General features: G+C 38.8%; 2 protein-coding genes across 4 annotated transcripts in view; one reads left to right on the top strand and one right to left on the bottom strand.

Moving 5' to 3' along the window:
* The window catches only part of LOC137291891 (post-GPI attachment to proteins factor 6-like), a 30682-nt gene extending 15176 nt beyond the window's left edge, over positions 1–15506 (top strand). Inside the window, exons 7-13 of one of the 3 annotated variants that reach the window (XM_067823439.1) lie at positions 583–794; positions 2119–2264; positions 2770–2948; positions 4545–4808; positions 5474–5687; positions 14830–15003; positions 15477–15506. In XM_067823439.1, coding sequence (XP_067679540.1) covers positions 583–794; positions 2119–2264; positions 2770–2948; positions 4545–4808; positions 5474–5687; positions 14830–14981 — 1167 coding nt within the window. In that variant the 3' untranslated portion in view covers positions 14982–15003; positions 15477–15506. Of the gene's footprint in view, positions 1–582; positions 795–2118; positions 2265–2769; positions 2949–4544; positions 4809–5473; positions 5688–6284; positions 6296–12031; positions 12236–14829; positions 15004–15476 lie in introns of those variants that run through there. The other 2 variants (XM_067823441.1, XM_067823440.1) reach the window with 2 other exon arrangements.
* LOC137291894 (protein wntless homolog) overlaps positions 10342–21894 on the bottom strand; it is a 191275-nt gene continuing 179722 nt past the window's right edge. Inside the window, exon 11 of the mRNA XM_067823451.1 lies at positions 10342–10356. The gene's annotated coding sequence lies outside the window, so the exon portion shown is untranslated. The remainder of the gene's footprint in view (positions 10357–21894) is intronic.

The following is a 21894-nucleotide window of genomic DNA, read 5'->3' as shown; positions in this document are numbered from 1 at the left end:
GCATGACATACAAACTGACTTGCCCGACAGAACAAAACAGAAAAAAAACATGACTGTGAAGTCTGGCAATGGGTTATTTCCACCCCTGATAAAAAACTCAATGGGACCACTAAGCCTATTTGGTATAACTGTAGTTTCTTATACATGTTTTAACTACACTGAACAGCAACTGGCCAGGGCTGAAAATAGTTCTTCATATATCTGTCTGTTCATCATAAGCATAGCCTGTGTTCTAATCAAAATACATGAAAGGAACTACAGTTATAACGTTCAAAAGTTGTTGACTGCATCATAACAACTGTATGAAAGTAAAATCTACTGAAAATTATGCAAAAGCTGTAGTTGTGTTTGACATGAGTTTCTTAACTTTATCAGATAGAGATATTAGGAGCTTCAAAATAAAGAATACGACATGACCCAGATTCTTCAGTCAACTTCGGAGTTCTCCCTCTAGCAGTTGTTTGAAAAGATTTATTGATTGTCCATAACTTTCACTTAAATATTTTGTAACATCCATACCCATTTAAGTGAAACTGATATTTTCTGAAGTCTTGCTATGTTTATTTTGTGTTCCTGCAACAGCATCTGAGAGAAGGTTACAAGATATGGCTATGTTTGATGAAGGGACGTGTTCCCTACAAGGATACACTGCTGGAGTGTCCAGATGCTGCTCTGATGACCGTAAACACAACATCAGAAGAGAGCTCATTTGCCAAGTTGTACATTCCTTACCCTGAGGCTGGGCAGTGGTACCTCTCCTTACAGACTGCCTGCTACAATATCTCAGATCCACAGTAGGTACCTCTTCTTACAGACTGCCTGCTATAATATCCCACATCCACTGTAGGTACCTCTCCTTGCAGACTGCCTGCTACAATATCTCACACATCCTCTGAAGGTACCTCTCCTTGCAAACATTATCTGAGAGCCACAGTAGGTACCTCTCCTTACAGACTGCCTGCTACAATATCTCACGTCCTCTGTAGGTACCTCTCCTTACAAACTGCCTGATACAATATCTCAGATCCACAGTAGGTACCTCTCCTTGCAGACTGCCTGCTACAATATCTCAGATCCACAGTAGGTACTTCTCCTTGCAGACTGCCTGCTACAATATCTCAGATCCTCTGAAGATACCTCTCCTTACAAACTGACCGCTACAATATCTCACATCCTCTGAAGTTACCGCTCCTTGCAGAGTGCCTGCTACGATCTCTCAGATCCACTGTACATACCTCCCATTAATTGTTGCTGCTATATTCCCTCTCATATCATTGTAGGTTTCTTTCCATACAAGGAGACGTGCATCCATAATAGGTATTTCTCCTCAAGACTGAATTTTGAATTTGGATAAATGACAATAAGAGGTACAATATAATTCAAGATGCTCATGTGTCTTCATCAATTTGCCCCTCTAACCAGAGTTTAAAGTCCACATTCAGGCCACAGCTGCATCATACCAAGATGTTACACAATGTTATTTGTTCTTGCCCTGCCTGATGTTCTGCATTAGCTTGTCCCTCACACATATACAACAAAATGTTATAGATGTCAACTTCTTCTTTATTATTTACACAACATTTCTGGGCTATTCCTTGCCCCTTCGTCAGGTGGATGCTAACTAACAGTTAAACAGGATATATATACTAGTAATGTACATGAAGCCAGAGTGATGATTTTATACAATTAAAACATAGCAGATAAAAAGAGGATTAAAATATACAAAAGCTGGAATGGTAGTTTTACAATGGATTAAGCAATAGTCCAGAAACGTGAAAGCAATAAAGAAGAAGTTGACATCCATAACATTTTGTCATATTTTAGAATACTGACTTCTAAATGCCTCTCATGTCCCTCACACAGCCGTTATACTGTGTCTGACTGGCATGTAAACAGTGGCAAGGCACAGAATTAGTCTGGACTCCTACAAACAGCCTCACAGGCACATACACAGTCACATACACAGGCCTTCACATGAACATGACACTAAAACCCATTTCACCTTCCCCCATCCCCCAGATTTGCTACCTAGAAAGTCAGAAAAATATTTACAACAGTACGCATAGCACGTTGACTTCAACATGCTAAACTGTTAACTTGATGTTGTTTCTGTATCAGCAAGCCCTTGGTATGTGACCATGCCCCACTGGTTGAGTTCATGGTGAGTCTGTCACCATGTGTCGAGGAAGGCTGTGGCCGTTTTGGCAAGTGCAAGGAGTACATCAGCGGTGTGCACATCTTCAGCTCCTGTGAATGCTATGCAGGTAAACTGTTGATACAACTACAAACTGTACTCATTAACATCTAAGGTTTTGTTCTGAATGACTTGTATTGCAAGATATTGAACAAATCTCTTTGACTTCTGAAAAGAGGACAAATCTGTTGTGAAATCGTTTGTGATATTTACAAGTGATACATTCCAAATTAGACCTTTTTGCATTATGAATATGTTATCTAAGGTCAGTTTTACGGGTAACAACTCTTGACTCGATATGATTGCATAGATGAAAGTTGTGTAGACTTGGGAAAGAAACGCAGCTTGCGAAAACTAATTGTTGGACAGTATGGTGCAGGTACTTCCACACAGATGTTTTCCATGGAGACTTGAACTTAGTTGAAGGAACAACATAACTTGCCAAGGTTTCCATGTTTCACAAGTTGGCAGGGTATGGCTACACCGAGAGAAGTCATGAGAACCTTAGGAAGCACCACAGGCCCAAAAGGCTTTGTTGTTTCTTGGTAATCATGGAAACTTGTCTTCTTTCACAGGTTGGCAAGGGTATGGCTGTACAGATGGAAGCCATGCAAACTCCGACACAAAAGAGTTGGCCATGACCTTGCTGTTGACTCTCAGCAACCTATTCTTCATCCCAGGCATCCTTCTGGCTCTGCGTCGACGTTACTTTGTGGAAGCCCTTGTCTACTTTTTCAACATGTTTTTTTCAACAGTGAGTTTACGTTTGTTTGCATTCATAGTTAAGGCTTATGAAATGGGATGTTAATGAGATCTAAGTTTGGCCCAAGTCAGAGGTTGATCTACAATTGTCCTCTGTTGCAGAACAGGGGAATGTCTTCAGCAGCATCTGTCCGTACATTTGTATGTACATTTGTCTCAATTCTTGTTAACACAATATCTGTTGTAGCCAATGTCTTCAAATTTGTTGACAGCGTACATTTGGGGATTGCACAGACACCAGTTGATTTGAGTAACCCTTACCTTATGTTTAAGGTCACCACAACACTTTGACGACTTTTGAAGCTCATTAATGTGATACTTCATGCACTGTCATACCCAATATTGTCAAATTTGCTGACAAGCGTACATTTGGGGAATATGCAGACACCAGTTGACTTGGTTGACCTTGAACTTATTTTCAAGGTAACCTCGATAAAGTGAACACTTTTCAAACAATAGTTAAGGCCATGTCACTTTCCAAAAATTGACCAACCAGTACTTGCAAGCAGTATTTTGTACTGTAAGTACAAAGGCCTTACCAGTGTGTTACTTCTACTCACGTACTTAAGGGGCCCAAGGATCCTGATTAGTGAGGATCCTGTGAAGTAACAGTTTAGGGAACTGTATGTTCTTTAGAGCCAGGCATGACTCACTGAACATGTGGACTGATGTTTGAATAAATGCACATGACTTCTGGGAAAGAAACAACCAAACACTTAGCAATGTCATAGATGTGGGAACAATGAATAATCTCGTGGGTCCCTCTGGACTTTTATGAATTATTTTGGTGCTTCAGTTCTCTGCATTTGTGTATACTAGACATGAAATTTGCATGTCATGCGAAAGTCTCCTTTATGTTTTCTGAAATTGTGAATGTTATACAAAATGTTTCTGACATGTTACAGATATGTAACACAAGGATTTGTTTTTGCCTCGCGTGTCTTCTCTCATAAGTAACAGACCCAGTCAATGTGCTTTGTTTTTCTTGAGTAGCAGGCTTTAGTTGTTCAAGGATCCAGTAGTCCAACTCCCAGATGCCCCAAAAATGGTGGATGGTTTCACTAACTTGGTTAATATTTTATCCCTACTAATGCTTTGTGATATGATTGTCACTGTGACAGTACTCTTGTAGTGCTGTTCTATGTTTCTGTACAATATCATAAGTGATGGTGTGGACATGATGTTGAAACTGAGTTACTTCCCTTGCCAGGATCTACTGATTGTGGAACCTCAGTTTTGTATATGATCCTTACTTTGTCAGCAATAAAACTGATACTCGTGTGTTTTGTTGTTAACTTCATAGAAACTGTTGGTCAGTGGGGTTGCCTAATGGTTAAAGCATTTGCTCATGAGGCCACCTGTGTTCAATGGCCCACATGTGTACAATGTGTTTCTGGTGTCCCCGCAGTGACATTGCTGGAATGTTGCTAAAAGTGGCATAGAAACAATACTCACCCACCCATCTTATAATTAAACTGTTTCTGGGAACAGTTCTTCAACAGTTCATACTGTGCGAGATGAACTTTGGCACCCTTCCTCTATCTGTACACTCATGCACTCTTTCACTGATTCTCGTTTCTGTTTCCAGTTCTACCATGCCTGTGACAGCAGTAAGATCTACATCCTGTGCATCATGAAATATGACACACTCAGCTATGCAGACTTCATGGGCTCCATCATGTCCTTCTGGATGACGCTGATGGCGATGTCGCGACTGCACCCACAGCTACGATCACTGCTGCACATGTTTGGAGTGCTCAGTATCTCTGTCATGATGGACTTTGACAGACATGGCTTGTGGGAATCGGTTGTACCAATTGGTGGTGGAGTTTTGATACTACTTATTTCATGGGTAAGATTTTTTTTACTTGCAATATTAAAGTTAATTACACCTGACATATCCAACAGTAAAAAAAAATGTTTTATAGAAAGTCAAGTGCTCAGGAATTCAGGATGTTAGGATGTTACTGCTGTTACTGCTGTTGCTGTTGTGCCTGTTGTGCCTGTTGTGGCAATCCATTGCAATGACTTCCGGTTGGTCCCAAGCTATCCAGCAAATGGTCTGTATGGACAGAGTCACTTACTTTGTCGCTATCTTGTAATTGAACCTGATAGCCAGGGTCTTTGATTTTGATATCTTTCACAGGATTGCATGGTCTAGACCTGATTACTTACAGATTATTTACATATAGACAGAGTATTACTGTGTGCAATCATTAAATAATATAACAGACAAACTCACTGTGATACTTAGGTCTTGTTTGAGTATGAACTGGTTGATCGTGTAGATAATATATATTCTGATGACAAACAAATATTGACGAGCCAAGTCCATTTTTTTTCCTGGTCATTTTTCCGCAATGTTTCTAAAAGAGATGAACCTTAAGTGCTAATAACTAAATGATTAAAGCCAACAATTATCTTTGTTCTGTTGGTTATTATCTTTATGCAGTCTTCAGGAGAATGTCAAGGTCACCTCTAGGACAATATTTTGAAGTTACCGCTTTAATATTCCAGGCGAAGGTTTGGTGCCAGCGTCGAACCTGTTTTCCCTCCAAATGGCGGTACATCAAGTTTCTTCTCCCAGGGTTCCTGTTAGCTGTCACAGGGCTGGTGATATTTTCCTTCTTTGAGACTCAGGAGAACTATATGTACACCCACAGTGTGTGGCACATGGTGATGTCACTATCCATCATATTCCTGCTGCCACCGCGGAGACTCAAGGCAAAAGGTATAGAACTTCCCCCGTCCAGCAATGGCTCTGTAGTAGAACAGTTTCAAATAGATTTCTAGGACTGGAAATATGAAACTTGTGTCTTTGGTGACATCGTTATAGCTTTTTGCCTCTCTCATGAAATATACTGATCAAGTTACTGATAAACTTCAATGACTTTGTTCTACAAGTCCTCTTTCCAAACAAATACTATCTCTGATTTTTTCATCTTTCTATAAAGATAGAGTTGCTTTAACCAATACATTGCTTTCATAGTCAGAATGTGCTTATGTAATGATATCACAGAAGTATAAGTGAGTGTTTTGGGCACAATGATTTTGTTTCCAATCAGCACAAGAACCATGGGATATATGTCAATATTTGTCTCTTGTTACCTTGAGCATCTTCAACAATTCTGTGTGCTAGACAGTTTACATGATTTTGAAATGTTAATGGTTGTAATACCCCATTAAATAGGTAGGTTACTGTTAATATTATTAGAGGCATTAGCTTTAAAAAAGGTAACTCTCTTTACAGTTTTTTGTTCATATTTCTCATTTTGTTCCGATTTTGGTCTCCAAGAAAGTTAGCCAAAGTTTTTGTTCATATTTCAAGCTCCAAGAATGGTAACTAAAGCTTTTATTCACATTTCTAGCTTCAAGAACACTAAAGCTTTTGTTCACATTTCTAGCTCAAAATGAATCACCTTCAAATTATTATTCACAATAGCCGATAATGAGCTAACCAATGGTGATTATTCATCCAACCTTAGAGGGAATTTAGTTCAGCCTAAAAATCAGCATGTTCAGGCAGCTTTATGTTCATCTTGCCAAATCTGCTGAATATGTTCCAAATATGCATATAAATTCATATCAACCATATCATATCACATAATCTTGCACATGCACTTTTGAGATGTACAGTCCAGAGTGACCGGATGTATTTTTGCCTAAGTCATTTTGTAAAAAGTTTTTAGATTTGTGGAAGGATTATGGAATTATTATTCTGCTGGTAATTATGTTGTTTCGTGTTTAAATGAGTCCGTTTTCTGTACTGACAACAACTGTAGGACTTTACTTTGTGGTTAACAATGACTACAGGTATGAAAACAGCTGTGCTCATATCACAGGAAACCGTAGCGTAATTAGGGCTGCATGACAGAGAAAATGACCATTCTTCTGATAAGTGAGCGAAGCGAGCACAGTTGGCAACGTGCTTCCCTGGCTTTGGTTCAGGAAATATTATTATCAAAATTAAATGTGGCCACCATCAATGGTAGACACCCATTTCCTCACAGGGTTGAGCTATCTAATTTCCAACCTCATATTTAATATTTACGCACATAACACATATTTAATTCACCATTTTTTGTGGCCACTTATGCCATATCAAATCGTTCTTCATCTCCATTATTGAGCATTTTGCTCGCATAGTGGAAGACTGGTAATTTTCTCTTTGTTGTGCAACCCTATTTGTGCCACAGCTTGCCTGTGCTTATATCAATGATAACATCCATCAGGGTGAGGTGGGTTCACCTTTGTTCTCTGGAATGACCAGTTGGATATCATCACTATGACAAACAAGATAGAACCACAGGTATCTGGAACATGCCTCAGCAATATGCACTGCTGTGCATTCCCCATGTGAGCCAGACTCACCCTCTCCAGTTGTATACATACAGTGAAGTGGAGAGCTAGACTCACCTTGAGTACAATTCTCCTGTTGTATACATACAGTGACGTAAAGAGCTGGACTCACCCTCTCCTGTTGTATACGTACAGTGACGTAGAGAGATAGACTTATCCTTTCCTGTTGTGTACATTCTGTGAAAGTAGAGAACTTAACTCACCCTCTCCTATTGTATACAGACAGTACTGTAGAGAGCTAGACTCACCCTCTCCTATTGTATGTGTACAATATCGTAGAGAGCTAGACTCGCCCCCTCCTGTTGCATATGTACAGTGAAGCAGAGAGCTAGATGCAGCCTCTCTTGTTCCATATATGCAGTGGAGTAGCAAGTTAGACACAGCCTCTCCTGTTGATCACATACATTGAAGCAGAGAGCTAAATTCACACTCTCCGGTTGTATACACACAGTGTCATGGGGAGCTAGACTCACCCTCTCCTGTTGTGTACATAGAGTGTCGTAGGGAGCTAGACTCACCCTCTCCTGTTGTATATGCACAGTGTCGTAGGGAGCTAGACTCACCCTCTTCTGTGGTATATGCACAGTGTCGTAGAGAGCTGGACTCACCCTCTCCTGTTGTATACGTACAGCGCAGTCAAGATCTTTATGGCATTCATTATGTCATTACTGACTGCAAGCTGGACTCATGCCTGTTATAGGTCTTTAACATTTTGACATACTGATCATTTTAAAACTATGCCACAGTGGACAAAGTGACTTTATATTTAATATGGTAGAATTCTTCTTCATGTTGATATATTTTTATAAATTGTCCATCTTATATTTTTAGTGAACTGTTTTCTTTTTATGCTTGATACACATACCTGACTGATTCTTCTTAAATATCAATTTTTTTGGTATCACTGTTTAAGATATTTCCTTTCCTACCAACTTATCATATTTTGACAGACACAACCAAAGAAAGGAATGTTTTATTGACAGTCACATCCTGGGTCTCTTCATAATCAGTAGCTTTTCATTTAACACTCCGTCCTTTTCATCAATGATAGAAGTACTTAAATATGAAAATGCAAATTACGGCTTTAGAAATATCATTCTTTTACCTTCTTGATTTTTACCCGTTGATCCATTGATTTACTTGCTGTTTTGTGGTGCGTTTTATCTTTGTTAATTCAATATGAGATAAAGGGACATACAGAGGTTGTGCCAGGTTGCAGCAGGCAATGCTTTACGAAAGGTATCATTAATGATTTGATATATTTTATTGATATGTCAACTCAAAAGTATCTGGATATCACAATATCAGTTGAATACTAGCAGTATTTCCTTGAGTTGTTATTATAATTATATTATGTGTATTATGTTATAATTTACCAGTGACATACAATTAATTCAGTGAATATTAATTATGAAATTGACCGATCCATTTTTACCTTAAATTTAGTTTCTTCCTTCTGCCATTGTCCATCTTTAACACACTGATCTTCCAGAAATGTAAACAACTGCCATCCCAGATAACAAGTGGCTCAGATGGAAAACCTGCATGCCTCCCCACACATGAGGGGTTGGTGGGGTAGCCTTTTAGTTCAATTCTCCACTTGGGTACAATGTGTGAAGCACGTGGAGTTTCCCACCATGATATTGCTAGATTATTCCTAAAAGCGGCTTCAGACTAATCGAACTCAATCACAATACATGAATGAGCTCAAACTGTGGTCTTGTACATTTTACCTGCAACAGGCACATCTACTTTAAACCAGGAACATTCTGCATCCATTTATGTTTTGAGACTTTTGTGTTTCTCTTTTGCATGGAAAAAATTCTGTGCGTAGTAATATTATGAAAGGTAAGTTTACTTCAAGAATATTACAGACATTCCTTCAGTATTCAATACACACACCACAAAACAAACATTTCTGATGACATATACTTTATTCATGAAATACTCAGACAAATTCTACACACAAAAATAACAAACTGGATGTAGATTAATAACACTCCCGGTCAGTTTAATCCGTGTCACATTACAAATACTTCAACTCTGACAAATACACTTACTGGTTGATCATTGCATCAAGAAGACTGGATGCCCTCCATCCATCCATGAATGAATCAAGTCTTTGTTTTTCTTCACACTATCCAAGCTTGACAGGATCCACCTGGCATGGAGAGGTTTCAGAGTGCTAAACACATTGATCACCCCCATCCTTCAGATTTTTGGCCACACAATGAGTTTGTGCATACCAGTTTGTGAACTCTTTTCACAGCTTACTTAAACTCCGAATTAACAGACAGGTCCATTGGCTGCAGTTCGCCAGAGCAACCAACCGGAATAAATATAGCAATGAAGTTCCTCTGCTTCAGCTTGCTCAAGAATGATTTTCGACAATGTGCCTTAAAAACATCAAAGATCAGCAGAGATTTCTGTCTCTATGGCTACTTGGCTACTTTTTTCACAGACTTGATGTAAGTTTGAAGCACATGGTCAATATACTCAAGCATGGTTGATTCGTTGCTCCAATGAGTCACGTGCCAGGTTCGGGGAATTTGAAGTGAACGCAGCATCTATCAGTATGTCCTTGGCAAATCAGCTGAGGTGGGAGGAGGTCACCACTTGCACTACTATCTAATACCATGGCCTATAATGCCCACTTGTTTTGACCCTTGAGTAGCTAATGTCCAGTTCAAGACAGGTATAATTTTGACATTAGTTTGGTCGGATGGGATGTCATGTTTAGAAACTGAAACATACAGATTTATGGATTACAACTTCTTGTTTATTACCTTGAGCGACGTTTCTATGTAGATTCTTACATCGTTTTCAAGCTAGACCCTTCTCAATGTTACTGATGAAGTCGTCGTAATGTTTCCATGGTTTGGTGGGCACGTAAGAGAGGCCTTTGACTAAGAGGTTGATGTGGTTTGTGGTGATAGTCTTGCTGCTGATATTGATGACTGTCTTCTTGATGTACTGTTTTTGGGACACACTGGGATGAGATGTCTTGGAGTTGGATCTTCTGTTGGCCTGGATTGATGCAGCTTTTTGAGATGAATGGGTTTTGTTTTACAGTCCAATTTTTTTTTAGCATGGTTCAGGGCATGGGAAAGTTTTTGGAAGAGATCAGGCGACATTATTGAGTTAAGTTGTTGAAGGTTGATGGCTTTCGTTTTTCGATGATGTCTAATCCTTTCAAGTACAAGTTTTTTGGATGCAGTCTGTAGGATGGCTTGAACGGCTACAGAGTTAACTGGAGAGGTGAACTGGACTGGATGTACTTCTTCTCAAGTCAGTTGAGGTTGTTGGCAACTGCATCCCCTACACCACTAATGAACTGTTCCTTCTGTTCCTCTATGTTGTCAGGCAATTTTCTAGCCGCTTTCATGCCTTTATGTTTGACAAAGCCTGCTCTCATTAAGAAAGATTCTGCCCATGTTTTACTTTAAGAAATAGGGCCCCCATTTTCAGCAAGAAGTGACCTATTTTCAAAACAAACAATGCCCTTAGCAGTAGCCAGAACAATATTGTAATACCCCACCATAGTCACATATGGCAGTCACAGGTTCTTTCACAAGTTTGTCAAATAAGGAGGTGGGCACATTGTTTGGGAACTAATTCTTTTTTATCAGCAATCTTGTCTTCTTTCTTATCAAGGTAAGCCTTCTTCATGAATCTGATGGGGCCTTTACCACTGTCAGTTTTAAGAACAGAACTGAAGTGCCTGGCAGCCCTGGTATTGCCATTGTCAGTCACGTACTTTGCAATCTTGCCTCTTATGGTTGGAGAGAAATTGTTATTTTCTCCTTTTCGCTTTACACCACGTTTAGTAATGGTTGTGTCATGACGACTGCTACTTAAACCTTGTTCAATGGTCTGGTTAAAAGCAGGCATCCTTGTGACTTTCTCAGGTTTCAAGGCCTTCGAAGGAGCTAGCAGGCCTGTGTCTCCACGCTTCTGTACAGTTACAAGCCTCCACATGTTGTTTTTTTGTGAGGCTGACCAATCTGCTGTTTATAGTCACATGCCCACTGACACTGAGTTGATATTGTTGAGATCAAAGGGATTAACAAGAAGCGATGTAGTTTAAGTTAACAATGTTGTTTTTGCAAAGCCTCCTACTCTCACAAAAATAATACGTCACAGAACATGCTAGGGGTACACTGACACAAAATATTAAGGCGCAGAATATTTCTAGTTTACAGTATATGTTACATGGCATGTACATGTTTCTCATGTTCGACTTGTGAATAATTCATCTTTTCATAATGTTCTACACAATGTTTACACTTGTGTTGATTTATATTGTTGTACAATGATGTTTCTGCTAGACCTTTACTATATTGTATTGATAGTACATGCATATCCGTGTCATATCGAATCAGCAGATGTTGGACCAATCACGTAAATTTATTAACGTACAGTTTTCTGTCATGTGTTTTTTGTGTATTCTAGTCATAAAGCTTTCAACAACCTGAATTTGACACAGCCATAGCAATTCAGCTTTATTACAAGGAAGCTGGGCTTACTTATTTCATGATTCCTCAGATTAGATTGTAGCTAGTCTGCCGATAGATGAAACAAGGGGGTGCTCTGTTTACAATGTCTGTCAGTTATGTTCAGTTTCATTTTGTAGCAAACATGAAGCATTGCGAACTAGTTTGGAATTATACCGTCAAATGTAATTGGTGAATTAGGACTCGTTCCGTTTCTTTTTAGTCCACAGCACAAGGAAGTGGTGTCAGGTTTGGAGATTAGTGTGTACTTTGAAGTCTTTTTTAAGTCAAGGAATCCTAATCTTAACATTAAGGATTATAGATTCAGGTCATGCTTAGATAAATCATCACCTGAACTGCCAATATTGCAGCTGAAATCATCCATCAAAAAGGGGTGGATGGGGTAGTCATGTGGTTAAAGTGCCCACTGAAGACATGGATTCAGTTCCCCACATGGGTACAGTGTGTGATGCCCATTTCTGGTGTGGCCGCCATAATACTGCTAAAAGTGGAGCACAACTGTATTCACGCATGGCTTCAAATGACATACTTTACTGAGAGGAGTCCATGCAAGTTCATACATCTGTTAGTTACAGCGGTGGAATGGCAATACTTCTATAAGGCCAGGTTTAGGCACCACTTTTAAAACGATTGGCCTGAATTAAACTGCCCATGACTTATTATATGAGATTGAGCTCTGTATCTGCCTGAGATCCGATCACAGTATATGAGGTTCAGCTCTATATCTGCCTGAGATCCGATCACAGTATATAAGATTGAGCTCTGTATCTGCACAAGATCTAATCCCATGATATCAGATTGAGCTCCATATGTGCCTGAGATCCGATCCCAGCAGTACATGTGTTGAAAGCAGAAGGAAGTTTTAATCCTTAACCTGGCCTTCTGTACTAATCCCCCTTGTCTATAAGAGTCCACTTGATGGACTGTGTTCAGGGTCCTGTTAGCTTACCTCAGTTACTGTCTAATGTTAACAGTGCATGCTTACTTCTTGTGCAAGCCTACAAACTGCTTCTGATACTCTTACAGTATACATTTGGTTTTAATATGGTCATCTTGCATTCTTGTCAGTAGGGAAAAATATGGGATTATTCTAAGGTTCCTCAAAATTTGTGACAAGGTTCTACCTGTCAAGACCTCTTTGTTTGCATGTATGTCATTTTAACTTACATGAAATGTTATAATCAGTTTGACAATGAATGAAATATATGCTTCTACCATGCAATCAGGTCCCTTGCGTTATCATGTGTGATAAAGGTTGTTGGTTAAGGAGGTTACCTGTCATTTTAGGTCTTCTGTTAATGAACGTCACCAAGGTATTGAGGTTTCTGGTTAGTGAGGATGCGAGGTGGATGGTTATGGGGATCACCCGGATATATGTCCTATGGACATCGAGGTTTCATTGGCTGCCATCATACTAGGGTCAAAATTCATCTGAAGTCATGTCTGTTTCTCACTTGCTCTTCTGAAACATAATCTAAGAAATTAGTGAATGCTTCCAAACTCGAATTTGCCCAAATTCACATTAATTTTAACTCGAGTCTTAAACAGTGATTTTAGAATATAATAAGCAGTGCTTGCTACCAAAGAAAGTGCGGTGGTGGTGGTGGTTCGATGCTTTGCATCAGTATTGTTGTTATGTAATGTTATAGTTAGATATCACCTGTCATTGTGTGTCTGTAAACAATGAAACCTATTTTCTGTATGGCATATATAAGTACCTGTTGTGTCCAAATGATAAATCTTGCTTCAGTTAGATCAAGCAGTTGTTGTGTTGTGTGCGCATTTTGCTGTGCAGTTTAGTCAAATATTGTTCTTCACAATTTGCTCACAGTATGTGTTTAATGTCTTATGGAATAGTACATACAGATTATGTGCCAATGTTATTTATGTATCACTACAATGAATGATTTCATAAACATTAATCAATAATTATGTCTCACATTTTCATATAAATTTGTCATATGTATGCCAAATTTTACATAGTAAATTTTTTGCTCCAAAGACTTATTGTCACCTGTGATTTATTCTTTTGAATGTTGTTTTGATTATCATATGCATAATTTTTACACAAATCAGTTGATCTCATCAACCGTAATCATGATTTTAATGTTGACATAATCAGTATTTCATGTGGTCCCTCACAGTGATTGCATTATCATCACATGCAGTTGTCATGACATCAGTATTATATGGTTTTCCTGTAACTGATATGCAATCAGCCAAAGATGTTATCTGTGACTTATGAAATTTGTTTCATATATGATTGTTACATTTTATAAATTTTGTCAAATTGTGCTGATTAAAGTGCCAAAGTGAACCCAAATGAAATGTTGTTGTTTTTATATGTGCAGTTACCATCAGATTGCAGGTTGGAGATTTATTAACATTCTTTTGTCAGTAGTTACGAAAGAATATAGATATAAGAGAATTGAGTTGAATCCATGGACTATGTTATTCAAGATAGATTCCACCATGTTCATTGAAGAAACCTAGGTTTTAAAGCATTCACTTGTCATGCCAAACACCCAGGGTCGAATCCCTACATGGTGCTATGTGTGAAGCCCATTTCTGATGTCATGATATTGGTGGAATATTGCTAAGAGCAGTGTAGAGTGTTGGCTAGTCATGCCGAAAACCAAGGTTTGAGTCCCCACATGGGTTCTTCTGGTGTCCCTTGCTGCCATGTTGCTGAAATATTGCTAAGAGTGGCATAAAATTAAATTCACTCACTAGAAGCAGTGAAAAAATAAAACTCACTCATTGAATAATATTTCTGAACTCTGTTCAACAAAATGATCTCAGTGCTTAGGTAGTAGACACTCTTGAACTAACCAAGCTTGAACTAATTACAGTTATAGCTGCACTGACGGGTTTCAGTTTTGTTGAACAGGAATCCAATGACAAGATTTAACATTTATCCAACCTTTAATCTGGTAGTGATGATTAGTGAACTCTACTCCATGTTGTGAACTACAGTGTATTTTGTGGCTTCCCTTTCAGGACGCGAGTCCTTCATTCTTGATGATGGATTGGGACAAGTACTGAATCAAGACTTGTCTGCCAATATGGCTGATCCTGGAATAATCAACAGGAGCGAATCTCCACAACACCCTGTCAGCAGAAGTGGGTCTTTAGACCGTCTTGTCTTGTAGGTGGTACATAGGACTGGAGTAGCTGGACTTGGGAGGATGACTGGAACAAATAGGGTGGTAGAGCAGAAGCTAGAGAAGATGGGGTTACTAGAAGTAATGTAGCTGATGTTTAGAGTAGCTGGGCTGGGCTGGGTAAACTGGATGCCCAGAATGGGTGGGTAATGAGATGGACCTGGGTACTGTCTCAGTACCCGGACCCGTTATGACAATGTGATTAATAGATTAAACAATGTGATATGTTATTCTTTCATGGTTAAGAAGTTCTATTGCCTTTGAAAATTTGAACATAATTTACAGTCACTTCTATGAATATAATACGTGGTTATGATATTGAAAAACCTGAAATTGTAGCCTCCGAGCTGACAAATATATTTTCATTTCTTGCAATTTGGTATCAGGAATTAATGTAACAGGTATCCAAGCAGGGTAGTAAAAGGTGGTGGGGTACCCAGATAGAAAATTTGTACTCGTTCCAGCCCTCTTCAGTAGTTGGACTTGGTGGCATGCCTGGAACAAATAACATTGTCATTGTGGACGTCTATTCTGAATACATGCGTCTGATTCTCCACATCAAGACAACTATTCATCCCATTCTCATCACCAAATGATAAGTGGCAGACATTTAGTTAAAGGTAGCTTTATGCTGTTTTAGTTCATTCGTTGTTGACATATCAGTATCATCATGGGTAATCCAAGATGGTGTGTGAGTGTTTGTGGGAGTCTTGAGTGTAACAGATGGAACTTACTAAAATCATGACATCAGATATACTCCTGAAATCAAATAGGGAAAACATGAAAGTACAGTGTTTCTTTATTCATTCCAGTATTTGGGTGATAGGGTAACCAAATGGTTAAAGCATTTGCTTGTCACAACAAAGACCCAGGTTCGATTCCTCACATGGGTACAATGTGTGAAGCCCATTTCTGGTGTCCTCCTTAGTGATATTTTTGGAATCTTGCTGAAAGTGGCATAAAACCCAACTCACTCACTATTCCTGAATTTCATCCACAGTGCAATACACACCTTGTGAAGAAACCGGGAAAAGAGTAGAGGAACACTTATACTTTCACATTTTTCCTTATGTGTTTGCATGAGTATATTTTTCATGTTCATTTACCCAATCTTGGTACTACAAACATATCTTGCAACTGGCAGACATTGAGTTACCCAAGTCATAGTTTGTGCAGAATGTCATACATTTAAGACCAAAATAAATTGTTGCTCATAGTTGACAAGACCTGTGAATGTCAGGGTTAGACTTGATCTTCTGTAAACCATGCTTGTTGTAAAAGTATCGGGTGGTCAGGTTGACTGGTTGACATATGTCATCATATCCCAGTTGTGTAAGTTGATGCTCTTGCTGTTGATCAATGGATTTTCTGGTCCACACTCAATTATTTACACACCACCACCATATGGCTTGATTTGCAGAGTGCGGCATAAAACTAAACTCACTCACTCACTTATAGTTAAAACCCTGTGTGGTTGTGAATTACTTTTAGGTTCTGCTCTGCAAGGTAAGATGATATTTCTAAGATTGAATGTATGCCTCAAAACATGCCTTGAAGGAAGTAGCCAAATATTTCCATCATAGGTATTTCAGGTTGTTTTCATAGTCTCTGAAATGATTTTAAAAATCTAACTTTGTGTACCTATATCAGTTATTGGTATGATGAAATTTCAGCTTTGAGGTAACCATCAACCATGAAACTAAATTCCTTGATTGAGTCTCAGCACATTCACACATTTATGGAAACTGGAACTTTTCAGTGCAGAATTTCCTTTGCTCCAGTACATGAAGAAGTTTGCAGTGATGTAATTAAGAGTTCAATTCATAAATGTTTGAACATTATGTGAAAAACTATTCAGTGTTCTAGTTTTGACAGAGCCATCCTTATATATCTTACAATATCGATCACTTCTCACTCTCTAAATCAGATCGTATTGGTAAAGTCTAGGGTGTTTTTTTATCAGGGAGTTATCCACGAATCCCTGAGCTCATAACAGGAAAAAATACAACCCATAATTTGATTCATATTTGGAAATTTCTTGAAAATTTGTAATTCATTAACTTCAGATATTGATGGTCATGAAATACAAAAGTGTATGATATTATGGCCTCTTTTGTTTACTGGTCTTGTTATCTGTAAGTCGTAAAGGAATAACAGTAGGCGCTGCTATAGTAACATTAACCCAATAACTTTACAATCTGTTATCCAATTTAGGTTTTGACTAACAACTGCTTCGGACTTTAGGCTGATATCTAGATGAATCGCTGTGAACAAGGCATGTTTAGCCGTTGATTGTAAACTTTTCACATGTATCCCATGAAAAACAATACATAATACATTATGTTGTGCTCTCTTTATATAGTAAATACTTTTTCATTTACTGCATTTAAATATTCATTTGTTATAGCAGGTTTTATTAGCAAGTCACAATCAATGTTTGCACAAGGTATGAAACTCTCATGTTCCCATAAATTACTCTGTTATAATGTCAGTCGCTGGATCATCTGGTCCAGCTTCAGTCACTTTCAAACTGCCATTCGTGCAGCTGAAAAATTGCTGAGTGAAGCAATTACGAACAAAAGTACATTTCATTCACTGAGACATGTATGTAGAAATGGCGAGTCACCTGCTACTGGCAGTTGTTATCTCTTTGTTTTGGACAAATCTTTTTTTTTCTTTATCAGTACGTCCCGACATATTTGGGATTGAATAAACTGCTTGTGTGTAATTTGTCCTATTTCCTTGCTGTGATTTATGGATTCATGTAGTCTCTTGTACAAACACTGAAGCAAATATATCCAAGAAAGCCCATGCAAGTCTAGAAAATGTGGCAAGTCTAGATTTCCTTAGCTTTAGGAAAATGAAGACAGTCTCAGGGCTCCATTTCATTATATTATTTTTTACTATGAACTTTTTTCATCAAAATGTGTTCATATCAGAGACTTCTTGTTAGTCTAGGATGCATGAGGAGTGACCAGGTAGCATAATTGTTAAAGCATTTGCTTGTCAGACCCAGGTTCAATTCCCAAAATAGGTACAATGTGTGAAGCCCATTTCTGGAGTCCCCTGCTGTGATATTGCTGGAATATTGCTAAAAACAGCATAAAACCATACTCACCCTCTATGAATGAATCTCTGACTTCTAGTTCATGACTAAGTGTGCTTATGTATGTACGACATGAACTGACACATTTCCTGGGTCCAATGAGTAAGTGTAACGTTTAGAAGAATGACACGTCTTAGGTACAACATATGTAGTAAGACCTGTCTGGAATCATATAGGGCTTCTGTGTATGCATGGACTGGTGGAGGGTTTGTTTCTATACTACTTATCAAACGTTTAGACTCACTAGTGTCAATGTAGCTGCTCACTTCAGTCAACTGTTTAAAATAGATTTTGCAAAACAGTCCATACTGTTTAAAGGTACTCTTTACAGATTACCTGTTGTATTGTGCAAAAAATTCGGAACATTGAAAAGATTAGTGTCATAAGTTCAATAAATGATGAAACTTGGTAAAAATTGGTGAATTCTTAAAACTTCACATGCACAATATTTGATATATGTTTCAGAATTTGACTCATGATCCTCACACATGCACACGCACACGCACACACACACACACACACACACACACACACACACACGCACACAAAACATACAGTGAATGATATATGAGAGTCTAAATTTTTGTTGCATTGTATACAAGTAGGTACATTGTGTGAAGCTCTTCATCTGTGCTGGTGTAACTGGAATCCAGGTACTTCCCTAAGGCCTTCCCACTACACAAACAGACAATGAAAAAGAATCTCTTTGGCTGAGCTTTAGTTTCTTGTTTCTATGTTGGCCAATAACATACTCAGATTTTAGGTATTAAATATTCAAAGGGGATATGTGCAGTTGTGGAAATATGTTTGTTGTTTTTAATCTCTTAAAGAGATTCTTAGATATATGTATATATGCTTGTTTTGTACAACAGCTTATATTATACATGTATTTGTTTTGCAATAAAGAGAAGCTTTGTAAACATGATATTCTTTTGTCAATTGAAGTCACAGGGCCAGAGGCAGCTTTTTGAGAAAGCACCCTTCATTTCATTTTCATCTGTTATCATGAGAGTTTCAATGGTCATATAATACACCTTCATGACAAAAGGGTAGTAGGGGTGTGCACCCCATTGCTGGATCCACCGAGGAGTCAGTTGAACTAGTGGCTTGTAGTGATGTTGTGAAGCTTTGAAGGCAGGCTCGCATGTCACATGGATTTGAAAAAGCCTGAAATTTTACCCTACAAAGGCTCTGAAATATTTTTAGCTTGGAAAAAGTCCTGTTGGCCAGTGTCATGCCTGAATAAGGCCGTATATTTAGTGAAACTTATGATTTTACTGGGAACAAATACATAATAAAAATACCTTATAATGACAGTTGGTGTTAATTGATCTTTATCGTGATGCAAGACGTTTCCTTCTGATTGTCAGTTTCACATTTGACAAACCTTTCGTGTATTCAACTACTTATGTATTATATGTTTTTCTATCAGTCGTAAAAATGTTGTTAACCAGGATTTACACGTACACTAAAGCACTCAGACAGAGGTGCACTCTTGTACTGATACAGTGATGTACTGATACATTGATGTATTCATGTATTGATCAGTCAGGATGGAACAATAGGTAGTGGGTAGCCAAGTAGTTAAGGCTGTTGATAGTCGTGCTGAATATCTTGGTTTGATACCCCACATGGGTACGGTGCGCAAGGTCTATTTCTGGTGCCCTCTACCATGACATTGCTGGAATATTGCTAAAGGGTTGTGTAAAACTGTACCCTCACACATACTCAGGACGGGAACACTAAATGGTTCAGGAGCAGTGGGGTAGCTTAGTGGTTAACACATTCACCCGTCACACTGAAGACCTGGGTTTGATTCCCCACATGGGTATAATGTGTGAAGCCCACTGCTGGAATATTGCTAAAACAGTGGTGTAAAACTAAACCCACTGACTCACCCAATGGTCATTGCTGAAGGTGCAGACATCATCACCAGTACATGTTGCAGATCATCAGCTATCTCTGACTGTCTCTGGTTTGTCTGTTAGCACACTGAACCCAGACCACATGATACAGCCTGACATCTCTACCAACTTGCCTCCAATGTCAAGCACTGTTCAGAGTTCATAAAAATCTTGAAATATGTGAACAAGGACACTTGGGCATGAGAGGAGGACATGGCTAGAGGTTGTCTTAAAAGGTCCAGAAGAAATAAATCTTCACTGTCAACCTGAAGTCTCATTCTGTAGATGACAGTGTTGTGACCACTTGTTTTTGTTTTTAATGTGTTAATTTAGAGTTAAGAGGTTCAACTGCTGTAATGTGAGAGGACAGCAGTGGAGCAGTGGACAGTGGGCATGTCTGGAGTGGTCAGGGCATTTCTCCCTGACTTCGTCATATTACTTCTGTTGCCAGGTTGGTTCAAGCCAATATGTAAGAAACTATAAGGCACTTGATGGGCCTGGTTGGTTCCAGATGAATATACAAGAAACTTTAAGAGATGCTTAGTGCCTGGTTGGTTGGCAGTGTTCAAAGCCAAAATACAAGAAACTATAAGAGACTCTAAGGGCCTGATCGGTTCCAAGCCAACAAGAAACTATAAGAGACTCTAAGAGCCTGGTTGTTTCCAAGCCAATGTACAAGAAACTATAAGGGCCTTGAAGGAACTGATCGGTTCCTAGGCAACAAGAACCTAAACTGGACTCTAGAGGCCTGGTTGTTTCCAAGCCAATATGCAAGAAACCGTAAGGGACTCGCAGGGCCTGGTTGTTTCCAAGTCAGTATACAAGAAACTATATGGGACTTTAAGTGTCAGGGGTTCCTTTCATAAAACTGTAAGGCGATCGTAAGTCAGTAAGGTCACCTTAGTGCAATGTTACAGAGGAATGAATGAGTCTAGTTTCACCCTACACTCAGCAGTAGTCCAGCTTTTTGGGGGTGGTCTGTAAATGATCGCGTCTGAACGAGACAATCCAGTGATCAACAACAAGAGCATCCATCTACCCATTGGGGACTCAAAAAGATTTTTTTTAATAACCGTAGATTATTATTGGCATTTCTACTAAAATGTATAGCTACTGGTCGAGACAAACACACAGTTCGTTACATCCATGACTATAAGCGTGTTCGCTTGAAACGTTGATTTGGTACTTCATTTGGCCAGCTATATAAAACCACCCTTTGTAATTGGGTGCGTGTGTACACACACCTTGCTGTATGCGCGCATTAATCTTATCATTAAGATGATAATGCCAGTCATGGCAAAAAAAATACTTCAGAGAAATTCCTTTGATATTTCAACAGTGTTCTTAACGGATGATATTCCCAGTTATTATGTTTTACCTTGGGAACTCGCATTGGTTGGCTAACTTAACTAACTTCTGGCTAACTTAATATAATTTCAAGCACGCTGCTGTCTCTCTGCACTGAGTATGGAGTATTGATTTTGCAGATACATGCAGTCTTACAAGATGCAGTGCTGTGCATGTGGAGCTCGGAGATTCAAAAGCGTTAAAATCGTTCTTATCAATGAATTGTTTAAAAGCTATCAAACGCCAGGAAACTGGGTTGTTGTTTTTTCAGCAAGTAATACAGTTATGTCACCATTCCAGAGCATGAAGCAGACGTTGCTATAGGGAACACATACTGTTTATTACCAGTACAGGGAAATGGTACGTTTACTTGACGTGTTTTCTGTCGCGTGGATTGATGGCGCTTTGCGTTGTCCGCAGTCAACTTTGACACGCTGGATATCTCTGAAATAAGACACACTCAGTTCTAAAAATAGACATTTTACTGAAAGACATATGTACAAAACACAAAGCGAAACCATATGGGAACCAGAATGTCAGGCAT

This window comes from Haliotis asinina, chromosome 7 (assembly GCF_037392515.1).
Source record: "Haliotis asinina isolate JCU_RB_2024 chromosome 7, JCU_Hal_asi_v2, whole genome shotgun sequence".
NCBI lineage: Eukaryota > Metazoa > Mollusca > Gastropoda > Lepetellida > Haliotidae > Haliotis > Haliotis asinina.
Note: the sequence above shows the minus strand (reverse complement) of the source record. Positions and strands in the feature narration are given on the sequence as shown.